The sequence below is a fragment of the Elgaria multicarinata genome, chromosome 19 (genome assembly GCF_023053635.1).
Source record: "Elgaria multicarinata webbii isolate HBS135686 ecotype San Diego chromosome 19, rElgMul1.1.pri, whole genome shotgun sequence".
In the NCBI taxonomy this organism is placed as follows: Eukaryota; Metazoa; Chordata; class Lepidosauria; order Squamata; family Anguidae; genus Elgaria; species Elgaria multicarinata.
The window spans coordinates 10,621,426-10,640,270 of record NC_086189.1 but is presented as its reverse complement, the minus strand read 5'-3'; the positions used below and the strand labels follow the sequence as shown (position 1 = coordinate 10,640,270).

General features: G+C 47.3%; 2 protein-coding genes across 4 annotated transcripts in view; one reads left to right on the top strand and one right to left on the bottom strand.

The window, feature by feature from the left end:
• ASTN2 (astrotactin 2) overlaps nucleotides 1–18,845 on the bottom strand; it is a 732,687-nt gene that overhangs the window by 151,014 nt on the left and 562,828 nt on the right. The window lies entirely within an intron of this gene.
• TRIM32 (tripartite motif containing 32) lies at nucleotides 6,823–18,180 on the top strand. Of its 3 annotated transcripts, none has more exons than XM_063144779.1 (3): nucleotides 6,823–6,879; nucleotides 9,921–9,991; nucleotides 15,184–18,180. In XM_063144779.1, the coding sequence occupies exon 3, from the start codon at nucleotides 15,240–15,242 to the stop codon at nucleotides 17,175–17,177; it is 1,938 nt and encodes a 645-aa protein (XP_063000849.1). In that variant the 5' UTR covers nucleotides 6,823–6,879; nucleotides 9,921–9,991; nucleotides 15,184–15,239; the 3' UTR covers nucleotides 17,178–18,180. The 3 variants fall into 3 exon arrangements, with proteins under 3 accessions (XP_063000849.1, XP_063000847.1, XP_063000846.1); XM_063144777.1 differs by having other exon boundaries at nucleotides 9,921–10,029; XM_063144776.1 differs by having other exon boundaries at nucleotides 9,921–10,086.

Here is an 18,845-nt window from a genome sequence, read left to right as displayed (position 1 = left end):
AAAGCAAAGCAAAACATAAACAAATAAAGACAAGATTCATTTATCTCTAAAGGCTTTGGAGCCTGTGCCTTGGAACCACACCGCTCCATCTGATTGACGGCAAAAGCCAACGCACCCTAGATCAAAGTGTTCAGAGGAGGGCAACTAGGATGATCAAGGGTCTGGAAACAAAGCCCTATGAAGAGAGACTGAAAGAACTGGGCACGTTTACCCTGGAGAAGAGAAGATGGAGGGGAGACATGAGAGCACTCTTCATATACTTGGAAGGCTGTCACACAGAAGAGGGCCAGGATGTCTTCTCGATCCTCCCAGAGTGCAGGACACGGAATAACGGGCTCAAGTTAAAGGAAGCCAGATTCTAGCTGGACATCAGGAAAAACTTCCTGACTGTTAGAGCAGTACGACAATGGAATCAGTTACCTAGGGAGGTTGTGGGCTCTCCCACACTAGAGGCCTTCAAGAGGCAGCTGGACAACCATCTGTCAGGGATGCTTTAAGGTGGATTCCTGCACTGAGCAGGCGGTTGGACTCAATGGCCTTGTAGGGTCCTTCCAACTCTGCTATTCTATGATTCTATGAAAAATAGTCGCAGGAAGACTGTGTGGATTCCAACAAGCCCATCATTCTGTGTAAGGTTAGAGGAGAGGGCAGCTTTTAAGATAAATAAAACAGGCCTACGAAGGAGACATCCCAGAGTGGGGAAAAAGAAATGCAGAAAGTTTTTATATTGTATTTTATATTATGGTTTTATACGTTGAATGGTTTTAATTTTTGTGATCCGCCCAGAGAGCTCCGGCTATTGGGCGGTATAGAAATGCAATAAATACATAAATAAATAAATAAATAAAGGAGTGGGGAGGAGACCGGTTGGAGTGGGTTACCAAAAGGGATTCTGTTCTTGAAAGATGGCTCAAAGCTATTCAAAGGGTCTTTAAAAACGGGTTAAAGTCAAGTAGATCAGAAAGGCAGGGGCACACAGCGATGCAACCCCTCCCACTATTTCTCGGTCTGGCAGGATTGGAGTGTGTTCTTTAAACACACAGACATTCGGAAAACAAAAACCTAACGAATCCCTGTCATCCCCAGATGTCTGAATTGAAACTTAACATTCCAGAGGGCAAAATGAAGAAGTAACGTGTGTGATGGGTGAAATGAGAAGGAAGCCTGACATGAGAGCCCACGAGAAGAGGAATGGGCTGACCCGGGTCACAGTCATCAACTGTTTCAGAGCCAATGTGGTGTAGCAGCTAAGGTGTTGGACTGGGAGTCAGGAGATCCGGGTTCTAGTCCCCACTCGGCCATGGAAAGCCCACTGGGTGACTTTGGGCCAGTCACAGACTCTCGGGCCAGCCTACCTCACAGGGTTGTTGTCGTGAGGATAACGCGGAGAGGAGGATGATTATGTACTCTGCCTTGCGTTCCTTCGAGGAAAAAAAGACGGGATATGAATGTAATAAATTAATAATGGGATATAGAGTGTCCTGTTTCTCAGAACACTCCTGCTTTCGATGTGAGGCAAATGAGGAGGCTTGCTAAGTAATCCACAAAGCTTTTATTAAGCAGCAAACGCCTCTTCTACCTGAAGAGAGTCTAACCGCTTGGAAACTTCCCCCTAGGCAAAACTATGCAAACTAAGCAAGACAATTGTCCACTCAAGAAGAATAGGAAGCCACTTCCCAAACGCCCGTAACTTCAGAAGACCTGGTGCGGAGTCAGGTTCTGGTGTAATCGAACTGACTTTCTCACACCTTCCTTCCGCCCCATGCGTTTGAGCTTCCGACGGACCCTAGCATCAGCTAGCTTGTCGGGATGCTCACCTCCGGAAGAAAGCTCACTTCCTACCGAGTGTGTAGGATTTGGCCTTGAGGATATAAGCTCTGGAGAGGGCGGACTCCCAGCTGGGGAATCGCCCGTGAGAGCTTCCTCCCCCACTGGTACAGGCTGGCTGGTGTCTGGCGCTGTGTCTTCTAGTTCTGAATCTGATTCTGATTGATTACCTGAAACATCTTATCCCAAAACAGGAGCAGTAGGGTTAGACATAGCATAGAATTCCCGATTCTTTTTATTAGTGGGTTGATGCTCAGGCACCACAATCCAGTGGTAGCACTTGGCCTGTGCGCTCCAGAGCTACAAACACAGGACAGTTGAGAGATTGCAGCTGGATTCCACCCCCGTACCTTTTTAAGACCACTTTGGAGAATTGGCCGTTTTACTCCCCTGGAAGACGTAGACGCCCCAAAGCTGAGCAGCGCCCCAGCTAATAGCCTTCACCCAGTATGGTGAGACATCTTTTATTTCTGTTTAAATCAGAACAATTATTTCTAACTTGGTTTATGGTTTAATTTGCTTTTAGCTGTGTATATTCACTGTTTTAAACTGTATGCTTTTATCTGCACGCTGCCCTGAGATCTTATTGATATAGGGCGGGATATAAATGTTTTCAATAAATAAAATAAACTTGCATGTCTAATGCATAAATTAGCACGTGCAAAGGTTGTGCAAACCGGTGCCCTGCTTTGGGGATGTGTTTCCTCTTTCTCCGCGATTTGCAAACATCCAAACAGCTGGAACGTCACAATACAGACAGAGCTATGTGGACGGGAAAAGCACAAACCTAAAAGGGCGTGAGAGCTCTGTCATGCATGTGTATGCAAACTGCATGTTTAATGGCACAAATAGTATATACATGAAGCATCTGTTTCTAACTCTCAAACTACTTTCAGCTGGGGGACTCGGTCCAGCCTGAAATCGGGATTCCATGTGTTTCTGCTGCCCTCCAGTGGAGTTATGGAGCGAAGGCTCCCGTGGGTAGCAGAGAAGTCATTTCTTCTGCAGCCCCATCGCCCCCCACCCACCCAAGGTGGAGATGTTTGCATTCCCGGGAAACGTAGCGTTCCCTGAACGCGGAGCTCCTCAGCTGCGCAGAGAGCCGCGTCCAGAGCAATGGACAAGCCTTGTAACCCCTTGCTGCTCAAGGAAACAATCAAACTCAAATCTTCCGTGCGACGTCAGCGCAGTGATAAAGCGCACCTCGTAAGAACATAGAATAGCACAGTTGGAAGGGGCCTACAAGGCCATCGAGTCCAACCCCCTGCTCAATGCAGGAATCCACCCTAAAGCATCCCTGACAGATGGCTGTCCAGCTGCCTCTTGAAGGCCTCTAGTGTGGGAGAGCCCACAACTTCCCTAGGTGACTGATTCCATTGTTGTACTGCTCTAACAGTCAGGACGTTTTCCCTGATGTCCAGCTGGAATCTGGCTTCCTTTAACTTGAGCCCGTTATTCCGTGTCCTGCACTCTGGGATGATCCCATCAGAAGGAGCCTGCTGGATCAGACCAAGGGTCCATCTAGTCCAGCACTCTGTTCCCACAGTGGCCAACCAGCCATCGGCCAGGGATGAACAAGCAGGACATGGTGCAACAGCACCCTCCCGCCCATGTTCCCCAGCAACTGGTGCACACAGCCTTACTGCCTCGAACACTCCAGATAGCACACAACCATCAGGGCTAGTAGCCATTGATAGCCTTCTTCCTCCAGGAATTTATCCAATCCCCTTTTAAAGCCATCCAAATGGGTAGCTATCACTGCATCTTGCGGTAGTGAGTTCCATAATTTAACTCTGCGCTGTGTGAAGAAGTCTTTCCTCTTATTTGTGTACACACACATGCCTCTTCCTGGGGGAGGAGGAGGCAACTGCCTTTGCTGCCCCACAAAATTGTAAAAATAAATAAATTATGGAAGTTAAATTATAGAACTCACTACCACAAGATGTGGTGATGGCCACCAATTTGGATGGCTTTAAAAGGGGGGGTTGGATAAATTCCTGGAGGAGGAGGCTATCAAGGACTACTAGCCCTGATGGTTGTGTGCTATCTCCAGTATTCGAGGCAGTAAGCCTGTGTGCACCAGTTGCTGGGGAACATGGGTGGGAGGGTGCTGTTGCACCATGTCCTGCTTCTTCATCCCTGGCCGATGGTTGGTTGGCCCCTGTGTGAACAGAGTGCTGGACTAGATGGACCCTTGGTCTGATCCAGCATCAAGGCTCTTCTGATGTTCTTAAATAAACAAAATAGCATCCACAGTGGCCATTTTGAAGCTTCTTTGCCTCCCCGAATGCTCTGTAGCTACTATGAAGTACGAAAAGGTCAACATTGAAAACAAGGTAATTCTGCAACTGCTCCAAACGGCATTTTTACTTCTTCTTTTTCAGCACCATGAGTGCAGGTGTCGCTTCTGGGGTGGGTTTCCAGAGATGACCCCCAGACCTCCCAAAGTGAGAATTTTATCCAAAAGAATCAGGTTTGCAACTCCATAAATCTAAAATATGGAGGGCTCCCAATGTCTCTAGTGGTTTCAGAGGACACCAGACCTCCAAGGCATGAACAGAAGTTAGTTTCACTCACAGGTGGTTGAAAATTTGTTTGAAACTAACAAACACAAACCTAGAACTTTCCTTTTTCTCTTCTTCTTTAAAAACACACACAAAACATTTAGCCTTTTCATGCAACTTGATTTTAAACTGTTTTATATTTTTGGATGTGTTTTCCCATCCATTTCCCACTGTTTTGTTTTACGTTTTGTTTGCTATTTTGGAAACCTACATTAAATTACAATATAATAACCTTGTAATAAAAAAAACAGACTAGGGGCGCTGCCATCCTTCCCAACCCCATAAAAAATGGGAAAACATAAGAAAGAGAAAAGACTACAAATAACGTCAATTTTTAAGGGCACACCATCCTTTAAATGAACAGATAACTCACATAAATGCTTAAAAAAAACACCTCTGAAAAACTATATAATAAAGGCAAAAATCTATTACCATCATCTCGAGTTACACAAACATAAAGTTGCATTAAATCCATGCTTGCAAAAACACCTCATTTTTAAAAAATACATAAACTCACATTACATTTTTTTAAAAAAAAATTTTTTAAAAAAAACCTGACATGAAACGTTTAAAACACACACCATAAACTCACATTAAATTCATGCATGGAAAGCCAAACACCTCATTTTTAAAAACAAACAAACATAAATTCGTATTAAAACATAATTAAAAAAAAAAACATTTTCTAAACTCGCATTAAATGTTTTCTTTTTTAAAAAAACTCGCATTAAATCCATGCATGCAAAGCCAAACACCTCGATTTTTTTCTTAAAAACTCACATAAATTTGCATAAAAAACATTTTCTAAACTCGCATTAAATGTGTTCTTTTAAAAAAACAATAAACACGCATTAAATCCATGCATTCAAAGCCAAACACCTCGATTTTTCCCTTAAAACCCACATAAATTCGCATTAAAAACATTTTTAAACTCGCATTAAATGTTTTCTTTAAAAAAAAAAAACAATAAACTCGCATTAAATCCATGCATGCAAAGCCAAACACCTCAATTTTTTTCTTAAAAACACACATAAATTCGCATAAAAAACGTTTTCTAAACTTGCATAAAATGTTTTCTTTTAAAAAAACAATAAACACGCATTAAATCCATGCATGCAAAGCCAAACACCTCGATTTTTTCCCTTAAAAACCACATTAAATGTTTTCTTTTTTAAAAAAACAAATAAACTCGCATTAAATCCATGCATGCAAAGCCAAACACCTCGATTTTTTCCCTTAAAAACCACATTAAATGCTTTCTTTTTTAAAAAAAAACAATAAACTCGCATTAAATCCATGCATGCAAAGCCAAACACCTCGATTTTTTCCCTTAAAAACCACATTAAATGCTTTCTTTTTTAAAAAAAACAATAAACTCGCATTAAATCCATGCATGCAAAGCCAAACACCTCGATTTTTTCCCTTAAAAACCACATTAAATGCTTTCTTTTTTTAAAAAAACAATAAACTCGCATTAAATCCATGCATGCAAAGCCAAACACCTCGATTTTTTCCCTTAAAAACCACATTAAATGCTTTCTTTTTTAAAAAAAACAATAAACTCGCATTAAATCCATGCATGCAAAGCCAAACACCTCGATTTTTTCCCTTAAAAACCACATTAAATGCTTTCTTTTTTAAAAAAAACAATAAACTCGCATTAAATCCATGCATGCAAAGCCAAACACCTCGATTTTTTTTTTAAAAAACCCACATAAATTCGCATTAAAAACATTTTTAAACTCACATTAAATGTTTTCTTTTTTACAAAAAAAATTTTTTGGATTAAATCCATGCATGCAAAGCCAAAAACCATTTTTAAACTCGCATTAATATTTTTTTAAAAAACAAACAAACATAAACTGGCATTAAATCCTTGCATTGAAAGCCAAACACCACATTTTTAAATAATAATAATAATAATAAGAAGAAAATTAAATTAGATTGTAAGCCTATGCGGCAGAGTCTTGCTATTTACTGTTTTACTCTGTACAGCACCATGTACATTGATGGTGCTATATAAATTAATAATAATAATAATAATAATAATAATAATAATAAATTAAAATTAAATTAATAATAAAATAAAATAAAATAAAAATAATAAAATGATAATGATAATGATGATGATAATAACAACAACAACAACAACAACAACAATAATAATAATAATAATAATAATAATAATAATAATAATAATAATAATAATAATAATAATACCCACAAGAGGCCACGTGCACTTTTCCCCACCTCGTCCTTGCCGGGGTTTCGAACTTGGCTCCGTTTCAGGAGGAGGAAAAGACTGCTTGCGGCTCTCCCGCCACGAGAACTACACTACCCAGGGCCACCCGCGAGAAGGATGACGTCTCAGAGCGTACGAGGGAGGGGCCAGAGGAGGGGTGTGGAGGGGAGGGCCTTTCGCGCAGGCGCACAGCGCGGTGGGGGGACAAAGGCTTGGTGCAGCTGCAGGAGAAACAGAAAGCAGCAGGTAGGGAGGGGCTCTGCTGTGGCTGCCGGAGGGGGCGATGGGCAAGTGGAGGGAGGGGGCGATGGGCAAGGACTGGGAGGCCACCCCGCACCCACCCACGCACCCCAGGCAACCTCCATCCCAGCCCCACTAGCCAGGAAAAGCTGCTGCTTCCCCTCCCCGGTGCATCGCTGCACGGTCTCCTCTGCAAAGATCTGACCGTGCAAAGCCCTGCCCGCGCAGCCGCTGCGGAGAGGCCGCATCCTGCCCCAAGAGGAACCCGCCTCGGTCCGTTGCAGGGCGAGGAGCCCTGTGACACCTTTAAAACGGCGACAACAACACGGGCTATTGTGCTACGATGTGCATCAGCAGGGTTCCAGGTGCGACCGGAGTCCTTGACTCCAATTCCACCCTGGCTCCCCCCCCCCCCAAGAGATGCACAGGGAGAGATGCAGGCCCCCTACTCAGAAGTAGGTCCCATGGGGTTTGCACCCCGGTAAGTGTGGGCAGGATTGCATTTTCAGGATTGCATCTGCCTAATCCACAGCTGCATGCAGTGTTGAGCTTAGTTCGGCCTGTGTCCCACGAGAAGCCCACCGTCCCGGCCATGTAGAGCCCCCACCACCCACTGATCCAAGGGACTAGCGACATAGAATCCATTTGTAACCTTTCAGATCTAAGCTTGTTCAGTATTGCTGTTGTCTCGAGCAGTGAGGAATGTCTCGAGCTCCCAGGAGGTCAAGACGCCGCTCCAAGTAGGACTTCACAGAGGCCTCTGACACAGTCACACCTACGGATCGCGTGTGCACACTCGCACACAGCTGTCTCAGCACAAACACTTGGCAGAAAAGACACACGCCCTCTACCAAACTCAAACCTCTTCGCCCCAAAATCGAAATATTTTCATGTCTCACCCATTCTCCGAGGTAGGGTATTATACTGATAAGAATGCCAGAGTTACGTCAGGCTACGATCCAGGACAAATAAAAGGAAGGACTTCTTCACACTGCGCATAGTTCAATTATGGAACTCACTGCCACAAGACGGAATGATGGCCACCAATTTGGATGGCTTTAAAAGGGGGTTGGATCAATTCCTGGAGGCAAAGGCTATCGAGAGCTACTAGACCTGATGGTTGAGTGCTATCTCCAGTATTTGAGGCAGTAAGCCTGTGTGCACCAGTTGCTGGGGAACATGGGTGGGAGGGTGCTGTTGCACCGTGTCCTGCCTTGTTGGTCTCTGGTTGACAGCTGGTGTCACTGGAAGCGACCGTTAAAACTGCTGGCGACCGAGATTAGGGCTTCTTTGAGTCACACATGGAGCTGGGGCCACGAGGCTGCATGTTATTCCAGATCCACCTCCTATATATGTAGACCAATAAAGTCTACATATATAGACCCAAGCTGGAGTGTGTTCAGAGGAGGGCAACCAGGATGATCAGGGGTCTGGAAACAAAGCCCTATGAAGAGAGACTGAAAGAACTGGGCATGTTTAGCCTGGAGAAGAGAAGATGGAGGGGAGACATGAGAGCACTCTTCAAATACTTAAAAGGTTGTCACACAGAGGAGGGCCAGGATCTCTTCTCGATCCTCCCAGAGTGCAGGACACGGAATAACGGGCTCAAGTTAAAGGAAGACAGATTCCAGCTGGACACCAGGAAAAACTTCCTGACTGTTAGAGCAGTACAACAATGGAATCAGTTACCTAGGGAGGTGGTGGGCTCTCCCACACTAGAGGCCTTCAAGAGGCAGCTGGACAACCATCTGTCAGGGATGCTTTAGGGTGGATTCCTGCATTGAGCAGGGGGTTGGACTCGATGGCCTTGTAGGCCCCTTCCAACTCTGCTATTCTATGATTCTATGAACAGATACTAAGATTCTAGGTTGAAAGAGGTTACATACTGGTCAGATTGTGAGTGGAGTAGCCACAGAGGTCTAGCGGTAGCCTGGTTGGCCATAGTGGAGGAACCGTGATATATATGTATTATTGCATTTATATCCTGCCTTTTTTCCTCCGAGAAACCCAAGGCGGTGTACATAATCCTCCTCTCCATTTTATCCTCACAACAACAACCCTGTGAGGTGGGTTGGGCTGAGAGTCTGTGACTTATCCAAAGTCACCCAGTGAGTTTCCATGGCAGAGTGGGGACTAGAACCCGGATCTCCCGACTCCCAGTCCAACACTTTAGCCACTACACCACACTGGCTCTGAGTATGCAGCTGAGTATGCAGCAGAATTCCCTGCAAACGCCTCTACCTACTGCTTTTCCCCTGCAACGTCCTCCCTGTTAATCCTTCCGCCTGCTGCTTTCTCGTGCAACTCCCAACCTCTCAAAGTACAACGAACATATGTCCCAAACTTCTGCAGTGAAGAGAGAAAGCTTCGCTGGTGGTAGTGGGGGAGGTCAAAGACAAGTTAAACTCTCTTCCCTTCAGCCTATCACTAACCCCCCGACCAACCACAAATCATCTCCCCACTAGCCACTTTTAAGATATTCTCCAACCCAGTTCTGCCACCACGCATTAAGTTCGTCCCTCATGACATATAACGTCGTTCGGCGAACCCAAGAGCAGAGGAAGCGGTCTGCCTAGTATAATCTCATATTCTTGTGCACCTTAAATCAATTTTAAAACTACCTTGGTTTGCTGAGTTGGTGGCTTTCTCCTCCTGCAAGCGAACATCTACAAATGGATTTAATTAGAAAATAACAATACTGACTAAATGCGCTTTTATTGGGTACGGGAGAAGGAAAAAACAGCGGTGACAAGGAAATTATACTCCAGTGGTGGGTTTTGGGGGTTTTTTTAAATCTAAATTGGGGCCCAGAAAGAAAATTGCACCCAACAGATATAGCTCACGCTCAGCATGGAAGGAAATTAAAATAAACAGTGTTGATCTGTATGTGCCTTTTTTCTTAGATTTAAATTTCCCCTGATTGGAAGCTAAGTGCAGCTTGGGAAATGTTGGAGTTATTACTTTGACAATAAAAACACCTCTCAATACCTTAAGGCTGACCATGTTGACTGCAGTCTTGATCTCTCTCTCTCTCTCTCCACCCTCAGGGAATCGCTGCTACTTGAGATACAACCCAAACCAGTTTCAAAGCCAACACGGATCGCCCACCCCAACTGAGGTAAAGGCCAAGTAGACCGTAACGCTACACGATTTCTGGTAAATTCATCCCGACACACAGCACTGACGGTGTGATTTCACGCCCGTTAAAAAAAGGTGACACTACTTAGTTTTCTCCAGCCACAAAATCTGCTTTGTTCTTAAAATAGCTTGTTCTTAAAATAGCTTCTGCTATTGGATGGTATAGAAGTGAAATGAAATAAATAAAATCACCCAGTTTATTGGGAATGAGTACAATTCTGCTGAATATACCAAATGTCTGTTACTATTGGCTGTAATCTCTCCCTCCTCTTCAGGTCATCTAACAATTCCTTGGCTATTTTGCCTCCTTAGACCAAAGTTCTGTAGGTGTTTGCTGTGCGTTCCATCAAAACCCTTTTGACTTGCTCCCCACAAATTGACTGATTGATTGCATTTTATATCCTCCCTATTTTCCCTCCAGAGAACTCAAGGCAGCATACATAATCCTCCTCTCCATTCTATCCTCACAACAACAACCACCCTGTGAGGTAGGCTGTGCTGAGAGTCTGTGACTGGCCCAAAGTCACCCAGTCAGCTTTCATGGCCAAGTGGGGACTAGAACCCAGATCTCACAACTCCCAGCCCAGCGCTCTAGCCACTACACCACACTGTCTCTCAAATAGCGGATTGCTGGACAAAATGCACAATTCCTCTTGGCTTTCATGGAATGCCACCATCTTATAATTTCTCCTCTCTTTGGAGCTAATTTCTGCTCTTCTGCCCAGCTTTTCAGGGGGGAAAATGCTTGAGCATCCCATAATTTTTTTTAATGTACCAACAACAACAAGCTGGAAGTGAATTCCAGCAAATCAGGTGTTTCCTTGCATCCAGGAAATCTAATCATCAGAGCTTTTGGTAGCCACTTGGAGAGAAACCAGCACTCAGGTGCTAAAACACCTCTCTGAGCTGTACTATTGCACACAGTGGAGGACTCATACAAAAAAAGAAAATTCCGGATCTCCCTTGCATGCTGGGTTTTTAAGAACTATTTGTATGGCGGAGAGAGTCGGTACTGTGAATTCTCCCATCTGCTTTTCAAAAAATGGTACATTCTAGAGGCAGATTTAGGTGTCTTCATCCTTCTCAGCAAAGCCTGCCATCTTAAGAGCCCTGCACTTGTTACATTTTGACAGGTATGAACTGCAGACCTATGTAACATTTACTATGTAACATCTAATGTTACACCTATGCTGATTTTGCCACGTCGTGTGGCTCTCGATTCATGGCAAACGGCTTGATATAAGCTTCAAACGTTAACCGTTTTAATAAGTCCCCTCTATGGGTCTGTGATGTACAGTATGACGCGTCCCTGTGACGTAGAAAGGTAGACAAAGGTTTATGCAGATTCAGGAGGAGATTGAGGGGAGACATGATAGCACTCTTCAAATACTTGAAAGGTGGTCACACAGAGGAGGGCCAGGATCTCTTCTCGATCCTCCCAGAGTGCAGGACACAGAATAACGGGCTCAAGTGACAGGAAGCCAGATTCCAGCTGGACATCAGGAAAAACTTCCTGGCTGTTAGAGCAGTATGACAAGGGAGCCAATGACCTAGGGAGGTTGTGGGCTCTCCCACACTGGAGGAAGCTGAACAACCGTCTGTCAGGTATGCTTTAGGGTGGGTTCCTGCAACGAGCAGGGGGTTGGACTCGATGGCCTTATAGGCCCCTTCCAGCTCTGTTATTCTATGATTCTATGAAACGAAAGAAGCCTTAAATAATAATTCTTAAATGTATCTTGCCCATTTTATTCTGGAGAAGAGGCAATATTTGAAAGGCTGTCACATAGGAAATAGAGCAAATTCTTTTTCTGTCGCTCCGAAAGGCTAGCCTGGAGAAGAGACAATCTGATAGCCGTCTTCAAGTCAGCTTCCAACCTTCCAACTCTGTGATTCTGTCTTCATGCCTTCTGAGAACCAAAGGGGTTGGGGGACAAGTGGTTGTGCACGAGGACAGGAAACAGTTTTATACCAAGTCAGACAATCGGTCCACGTGACTCAGTACGGTCGGCACTGACCGGTGACACCTCTCCCATCATTTGCTACCCGATAATTTAAAACGGAGGTGCTTGGGATTGAATTGCAGAGCCTTTTTGTGAAAACGTGTGTCCGACTGCTGAGCTGCAGCCCTCGGCCGCTGCAAGCCTAGCACAAGTGTGGAGACCGTGTTCCCCGTCCCCATCGTATCGCATAATGGCTTTAATGATACTGCCTGTTTTGTGTTCTTTTTTCAATGGCTCGGTTGCTTTGAAGAGCGCACAGCTGGAATCCTACAGACGTAGAGCATAGCATAAAGAGAAGAGGGTAGAAAAGCGCTTAAAAGAACCTGGACAACAATATGTCCTCATTAGCGCCTCTCTCCTTGTGCAAGATAGCTGGCTGTTACGAAGCCATTAAAATGTAAGAGACGGGGAAACGCGCACGTGTTACCGAAAGGGAGGTGGAGGTAGTAGCCTAGACAATTCTAGGAAGAGAAAGATGCAGGATATTTGCCTTTTTTTAAAAAAAAAAAAACAGCCAGCAGATTAACCCCTGCTGTCCCAATGCTATTTACCACACTGATGCCTGGTTTTCATAGAATCATAGAATAGTAGAGTTGGAAGGGACCTCTAAGGCCATCTAGTCCAACCCCCTGCTCAATGCAGGAATCCACCCTAAAGCATCCCTGACAGATGGCTGTCCAGCTGACTCTTGAAGGCCTCTAGTGTGGGAGAGCCCACCACCTCCCTAGGTAACTGATTCCATTGTCGTACAGCTCTAACAGTCAGGAAGTTTTTCCTGATGTCCAACCGGAATCTGGCTTCCTTTAACTTGAGCCCGTTATTCCGTGTCCTGCACTCTGGGAAGATCGAGAAGAGATCCTGGCCCTCCTCTGTGTGACAACCTTTCAAGTATTTGAAGAGTGCTATCATGTCTCCCCTCCATCTTCTCTTCTCCAGGCTAAACATGCCCAGTTCTTTCAGTCTCTCTTCATAGGGCTTTGTTTCCAGACCCCTGATCATCCTGGTTTTAGCAAAGTACATTACCTCCTAGGCAGCGACAGGCCTCTGGCTTGATGTGCCTGCCTCTGGAGTACTGTTTGGGTCGACTAATATCCAGGGTAGAAGATTGCGCCCACCCGGTCCGTTTCGTGTCATTTTATCCGAATCCAATTTCCTACAGCTGGCACGGGGAGATAGGGTCTGTATTGGCTCAGCAACGCAAGGGTTTTCTTATTTTGCAGACCTCGGCAACCAGGATGATCAGGGGTCTAGAAACAAAGCCCAGACTTTCAGGAAGTCTGAAAGTAATTTACCATGTCCATGATGCTTTTTCCCCACCCCTCATTTCCCAAGCTTTCTGCCTCTCTAGAAATGGAGCCGCCAAAGACCTTCTGCTAGATCTGATCTTGCTAACGGTTGCCTTCCGCGGTCCTGATCCTGCAGCCGAGTTCAATGCAACGCAATGCAACCTCAAGGTTGGATTACTGCAACGCGCTCTATGTGGGGCTGCCCTTGAAGCTGTTCCGGAAGCTAGAGCTAGTGCAGAATGCTGCAGCTCGGCTGTTGTCTGGAGCTGCCTATTTCCAGCATGTAACTCCTCTGCTGAGGGAACTGCACTGCCTGCCTTTTCGCTACCGGGCCAGGTTGAAGGTTCTTGTACTTGTGTACAAAGCCCTAAACAACTTGGGACCAGGATACCTGAGAGAGCGCCTTCTCCCTTACCAACCTGCCCGGTCACTGAGGTCATCCGAGGGTCTGCTCCTGGTGGTTCCACATAGATCCATCTTCCGATTGGAATCCACCAGGGGAAGAGCCTTCAGCGTGGTGGCCCCCCTCCTGTGGAACTCCCTGCCTCTGGAGGTCAGGCAGGCACCAACCTTGTACTCCTTTCGGCGCCTCCTGAAAACATCTTTATTCCAAGAAGCCTTTCTTTAACATGCAGCCTTGGATTTCTGTTTTTGCTTCTTTTTAAATTTTGTTTTAACTGTTTTTATTCTGCTTTTATTTTCATTTTACCTTGTACACCGCTCCGAAATTTTTCAATGGGGAGCGGTATATAAATATTCTAAATAAATAACGCTACATCTTTTTCGCACATGGTTTTATTTGGTGTGATTCAGAATAAGCACACCTTTGAATATTGGGTGTGATGTTTGGATTTTAACCCACTCCAAGCCTTAAGGTTGTAGCGGGCTAAAGATCTAAAGAGATTCTTGCGAAAGAGCCAGTGTGGTGTAGTGGCTAGAGCGTTGGACTGGGAGTCGGGAGACCCGGGTTCTAGTCCCCCACTCGGCCATGGAAACTCACTGGGTGACTTTGGGCCAGTCACAGACTCTCAGCCCTACCTACCTCACAGGGTTGTTGTTGTGAGGGTAACATGGAGAGGAGGAGGGTTATGTATGCCACTTTGGGTTCCATGGAGGAAAAAAGGTGGGATATAAATGTAATAAATAAATAATAAAATATGGAAGAGCAGTGGGTAACATGGCATGAGATATCTGTGGGATATTTTGCTGGCGGTAGGTAGGGGGGGATAAAAAAAACAAATAAGGTCTCTTTCAGCTTGGTCAGTGAATGCTCCTCCTCTATTAACACAGCGCATAGTTAAATTATGGAACTCGCTACCACAAGATGCAGTGATGGCCACCAATCTGGATGGCTTCAAAAGGGGGTTGGATAAATTCCTGGAGGAGAAGGTTATCAAGGGCTACTAGCCCTGATGGTTGCGTGCTATCTCCAGTATTCGAGGCAGTAAGCCTGGGTGCACCAGTTGCTGGGGAACATGGGTGGGAGGGTGCTGTTGCACCATGTCCTGCTTGTTCATCCCTGGCCACAGTGTGAACAGAGGGCTGGACTAGATGGATCCCTGGTCTGATCCATCAGGGCTCTTCTGATGTTCTTATCCATTTCAAGTCTTAAAGCATTTAAGAGAGCACTACTTCAATCTTTGCTAGCAAGGCGTAACGTGTAGAAACTTGACTTTTTTTTAAAAAAAAAAAATGTCAACGGGATGAGCACTCCAAAATCGGCACCCGCAAAAGCATGTGATTGAATCGATTGGTTTCTCAATTGTTGCCACTCACCCTTCTCAAAAGGGTTCAATCTCCTGCATGGAGCAGGGCGTTGGCCTCAACGGCCGTGTAGGCCCCTTCCAACTCTACTATTCTATGATCCTCTCCTTCTCTCCTCACAGGCAGGACCACAAGGGTTGGGAATAAATGCGACCCGCCTCTCCTCAGCTGCAAGGCCATGGCTGCTGCCCCCCACCTCAACTCGGACGCGCTCCGCGAGGTCTTGGAGTGCCCCATCTGCATGGAGTGCTTCACGGAAGACCAGCTCCGCCCGAAGCTCTTGCACTGCGGGCACACCATCTGCAAGCAGTGCTCCGAGAAGCTCCTGGCCAACAGCATCAACGGCATCCGCTGTCCCTTCTGTAGCAAAGTCACGAGGATCACCAACATGGCCCAGCTGACGGACAACCTGACGGTGCTGAAAATCATCGACACGGCCGGGCTCAGCGAGGCGGTGGGCCTCCTCATGTGCAAGGCTTGTGGCCACCGGCTTCCCAAGCAGTTTTGCCAGAGCTGCGGCCTGGTCTTGTGCGAGCCGTGCAAGGAAGCCAAGCACCTGCAGCTGGGGCACGCCGTGGTGGCCATCAAAGAGGCCGCGGACGAGCGGAGGAGGGAGTTTGGGGCCAGGCTGGGGCGCCTGCGAGAGCTGATGGGGGACCTTCAGAAGAGGAAGACCTCTCTGGAAGGCGTGTCGAAGGACCTCCAAACCCGATACAAAGCGGTCCTGCACGAGTACGGCAAAGAAGAGCGCAAGGTCCAGGACGAGTTGTCCAGGTCCCGCAAGTTCTTCACCAGCTCCCTCTCCGAGGTCGAGAAGGTCAACAGTCAGGTCATGGAGGAGCAGGCGTACCTGCTGAACATCGCCGAGGTGCAGATCGTGTCGCGGTGCGACTACTTCCTGGCCAAAATCAAGCAGGGGGACGTCGCCCTCTTGGAGGAGGAGGGCGACGAGGAGGAGCCCGAGCTGATGAACAGCCTCCCCAAAGAGCTGACCCTGCAAGAGGTGGAGCTGCTCAAGGTGGGCCACGTCGGGCCGCTGCAGATTGGCCAAGTGGTCAAGAAACCTCGCAGCATCAACGTGGAGGAGTCGCTGGCGGAGATGGCCACCTCGGTGCCCTTCAGGGCGGCGGCGGCCGAGGAAGAGGCCAGCTCCGTGCCCAACTGCTCTTCGCCTGCCAAGCCGAGGATGCCAGAAGCGGCCGCCAGCATCCAGCAGTGCCACTTCCTCAAGAAGATGGGCTCCAAAGGCAGCACGCCGGGGACGTTCAACCTCCCCGTCAGCCTGCATGTCACCCCTCAGGGCGAGGTGCTGGTGGCGGACCGCGGCAACTTCCGGATCCAAGTCTTCACCCGCAAGGGCTTCCTGAAGGAGATCCGCCGGAGCCCCAGCGGCATCGACAGCTTCGTGCTGAGCTTCCTCGGGGCGGACCTGCCCAACTTGACGCCCTTGTCGGTCACCATGAACTGCCACGGGCTGATTGGAGTGACCGACAGCTACGACAACTCGGTGAAGGTGTACACCCTCGACGGCCACTGCGTGGCCTGCCACAGGAGCCAGCTGAGCAAGCCGTGGGGCATCGCCGCCCTGCCGTCGGGGCAGTTTGTCGTGACCGACGTGGAAGGAGGAAAGCTCTGGTGCTTCACGGTGGACCGTGGCGTCGGGGTGGTGAAGTACAGCTGCTTGTGCAGCGCGGTGCGCCCCAAGTTCGTCACGTGCGACACGGAAGGGACGATCTACTTCACCCAGGGGCTGGGCTTGAACCTCGAAAACCGCCAACACGAGCACCACTTGGAAGGGGGCTTTTCCATCGGCTCCGTCGGCCCCGACGGGCAGCTGGGCCGACAAATCAGCCACTTCTTCTCGGAGAACGAGGACTTCAGGTGTATCGCGGGGATGTGCGTGGACTCCCGGGGCGACCTGATCGTTGCCGACAGTAGCCGGAAAGAAATCCTACATTTTCCCAAGGGGGGCGGCTATAACATCTTAATCCGAGAGGGACTCACGTGCCCCGTGGGCATAGCCATCACGCCCAAGGGACAGCTCTTGGTCTTGGACTGCTGGGATCACTGCATCAAGATCTACAGTTACCACCTGAGGAGGTACTCCACGCCTTAGAGGGGGAAAAGACCTCCCTCTTTTTGGGGCTAGGTTTTCCCCCCATCCAAAGCGAGGCGACGGACGTTGGTGCCCTACATTTCGAGGAGACTGTGCCACCATCTTGTTCGAACTGTTGCAGCTTGTGTGAGTGTGTGTGTGTGTGTGTGTGTATTTGGAAGAACGATATGCTGTGTGTGTGTCTGTCTGCATTTTTTTTTTAAATACAAGTATATCTCATGAATGCTGTCTTAAAGAGAGAGCCGGGGGGCGTTGTGTGAATGCAGACTTGTATTTAAAGGTGATCAGGAATTCTATGCAGGCGATTGCATAGGTTGACCTCTTCTCTGTATTCCGAAACAGAGGAAGAAAGAAATACGAGAGGAGAGAAAGACCTCCCTTCTCTACTCCAGCAGGCTAGTAACTTTTATGGGCTTATTTGACTGTTCACCCTCCTGCCCTATGCCCCAAGGTCTACATTGAGCCTTCACCAATGCATGTTTACAGTGCTCTGACACCCTTTCACTGCAGTAGCTGGTAGAACCGTCCCGCTCTTGAACCCTTTAAAATGTCCAATTGTATTGTTGTAGCTACCCCATCACAGGAAAACCTCACCGCTGCAGCGGAAAAGTGAATTCCACCCCCTCCGTAGGACTCCGGTTTTTTTTCTTCTTCTTATGGTGCCAATAGAGACTTAATGCTTGTGCGTGTGCGTGTGCGTGTGTGTGTGAGAGAGAGAGAGGGGGGTCGTACTTTGTTCAATGTGAAGTAGGTCTAGTTGTTTCAAAGACTCAGAAGAAGCGAAGAACTCTCTCTCCCGGGATTCCTGCATTAAGGAACATTTGTCTGAAGAGGCAACGAAAGGGTTCCAGGGTGGCGGGGTGTGAATTGATTGGGCTTCTGTTTTGTTATTCATCACTCTGTGTTGTCTCTTGCTTGGAAAATGCCTAGGAAGGTCATGTTTCTTGTTGACATTTTGTCAAGGGAAGGAGAAATGGGAGTAAACAAGATGAAACGTAACAAATGAATATGTTTAACTGGGTGCCTTCAATACCCTACATTCCACGCCGCTGCATCGCCTGATGGTTTTCCACTAGTCTGCACCTTATGCAAAAAAATCGTTGACCGTAAGACGGGAGAAAGGGGGTTCTTATTTTATTAACGCAGACGAGTTCTCTCTCGGCTGAGGCTTCACATTTCAATTCCTTCCAGAGCAAAAATGCCACGTTGCCGGTGATGCGGCTGGGCCTTATTCAAGGCAACAGACGGGCGCACTCGTCAGCCGAAAGGCATATGGCTCATGTCAGATGAAGCGTGAAGCCGCAGCTGGGCGAATAAGCGCACCCAAGGCATGACCGTATGGGGCGAGATGCGCACCCACCGCTGTGGCTGAAACGGCTCACGGAAAAAGACAGCCGGCTTGTTAAGTGTAAAGAGGACACAGCCGCCCGGCGTTCAAGCTGCCGGAATGAACAGCGTTCGTTGCGCAGTTGCAAATGGTTTGGGGCGCAGGGAATGCTGACGGGGTGGTGATGTGGTGGCTTGATTTGCTAGCGGGTGGGATTTCTGACAACTTGCCAAAAAGCCACAACCACATGCGACCACGAGCCATCCTGGACACAACATACGCATTTGCACGCTTGCTGGCCCAAGTGTTTTGGAGCATGAATTAGCCTCACAGGCTCTGGA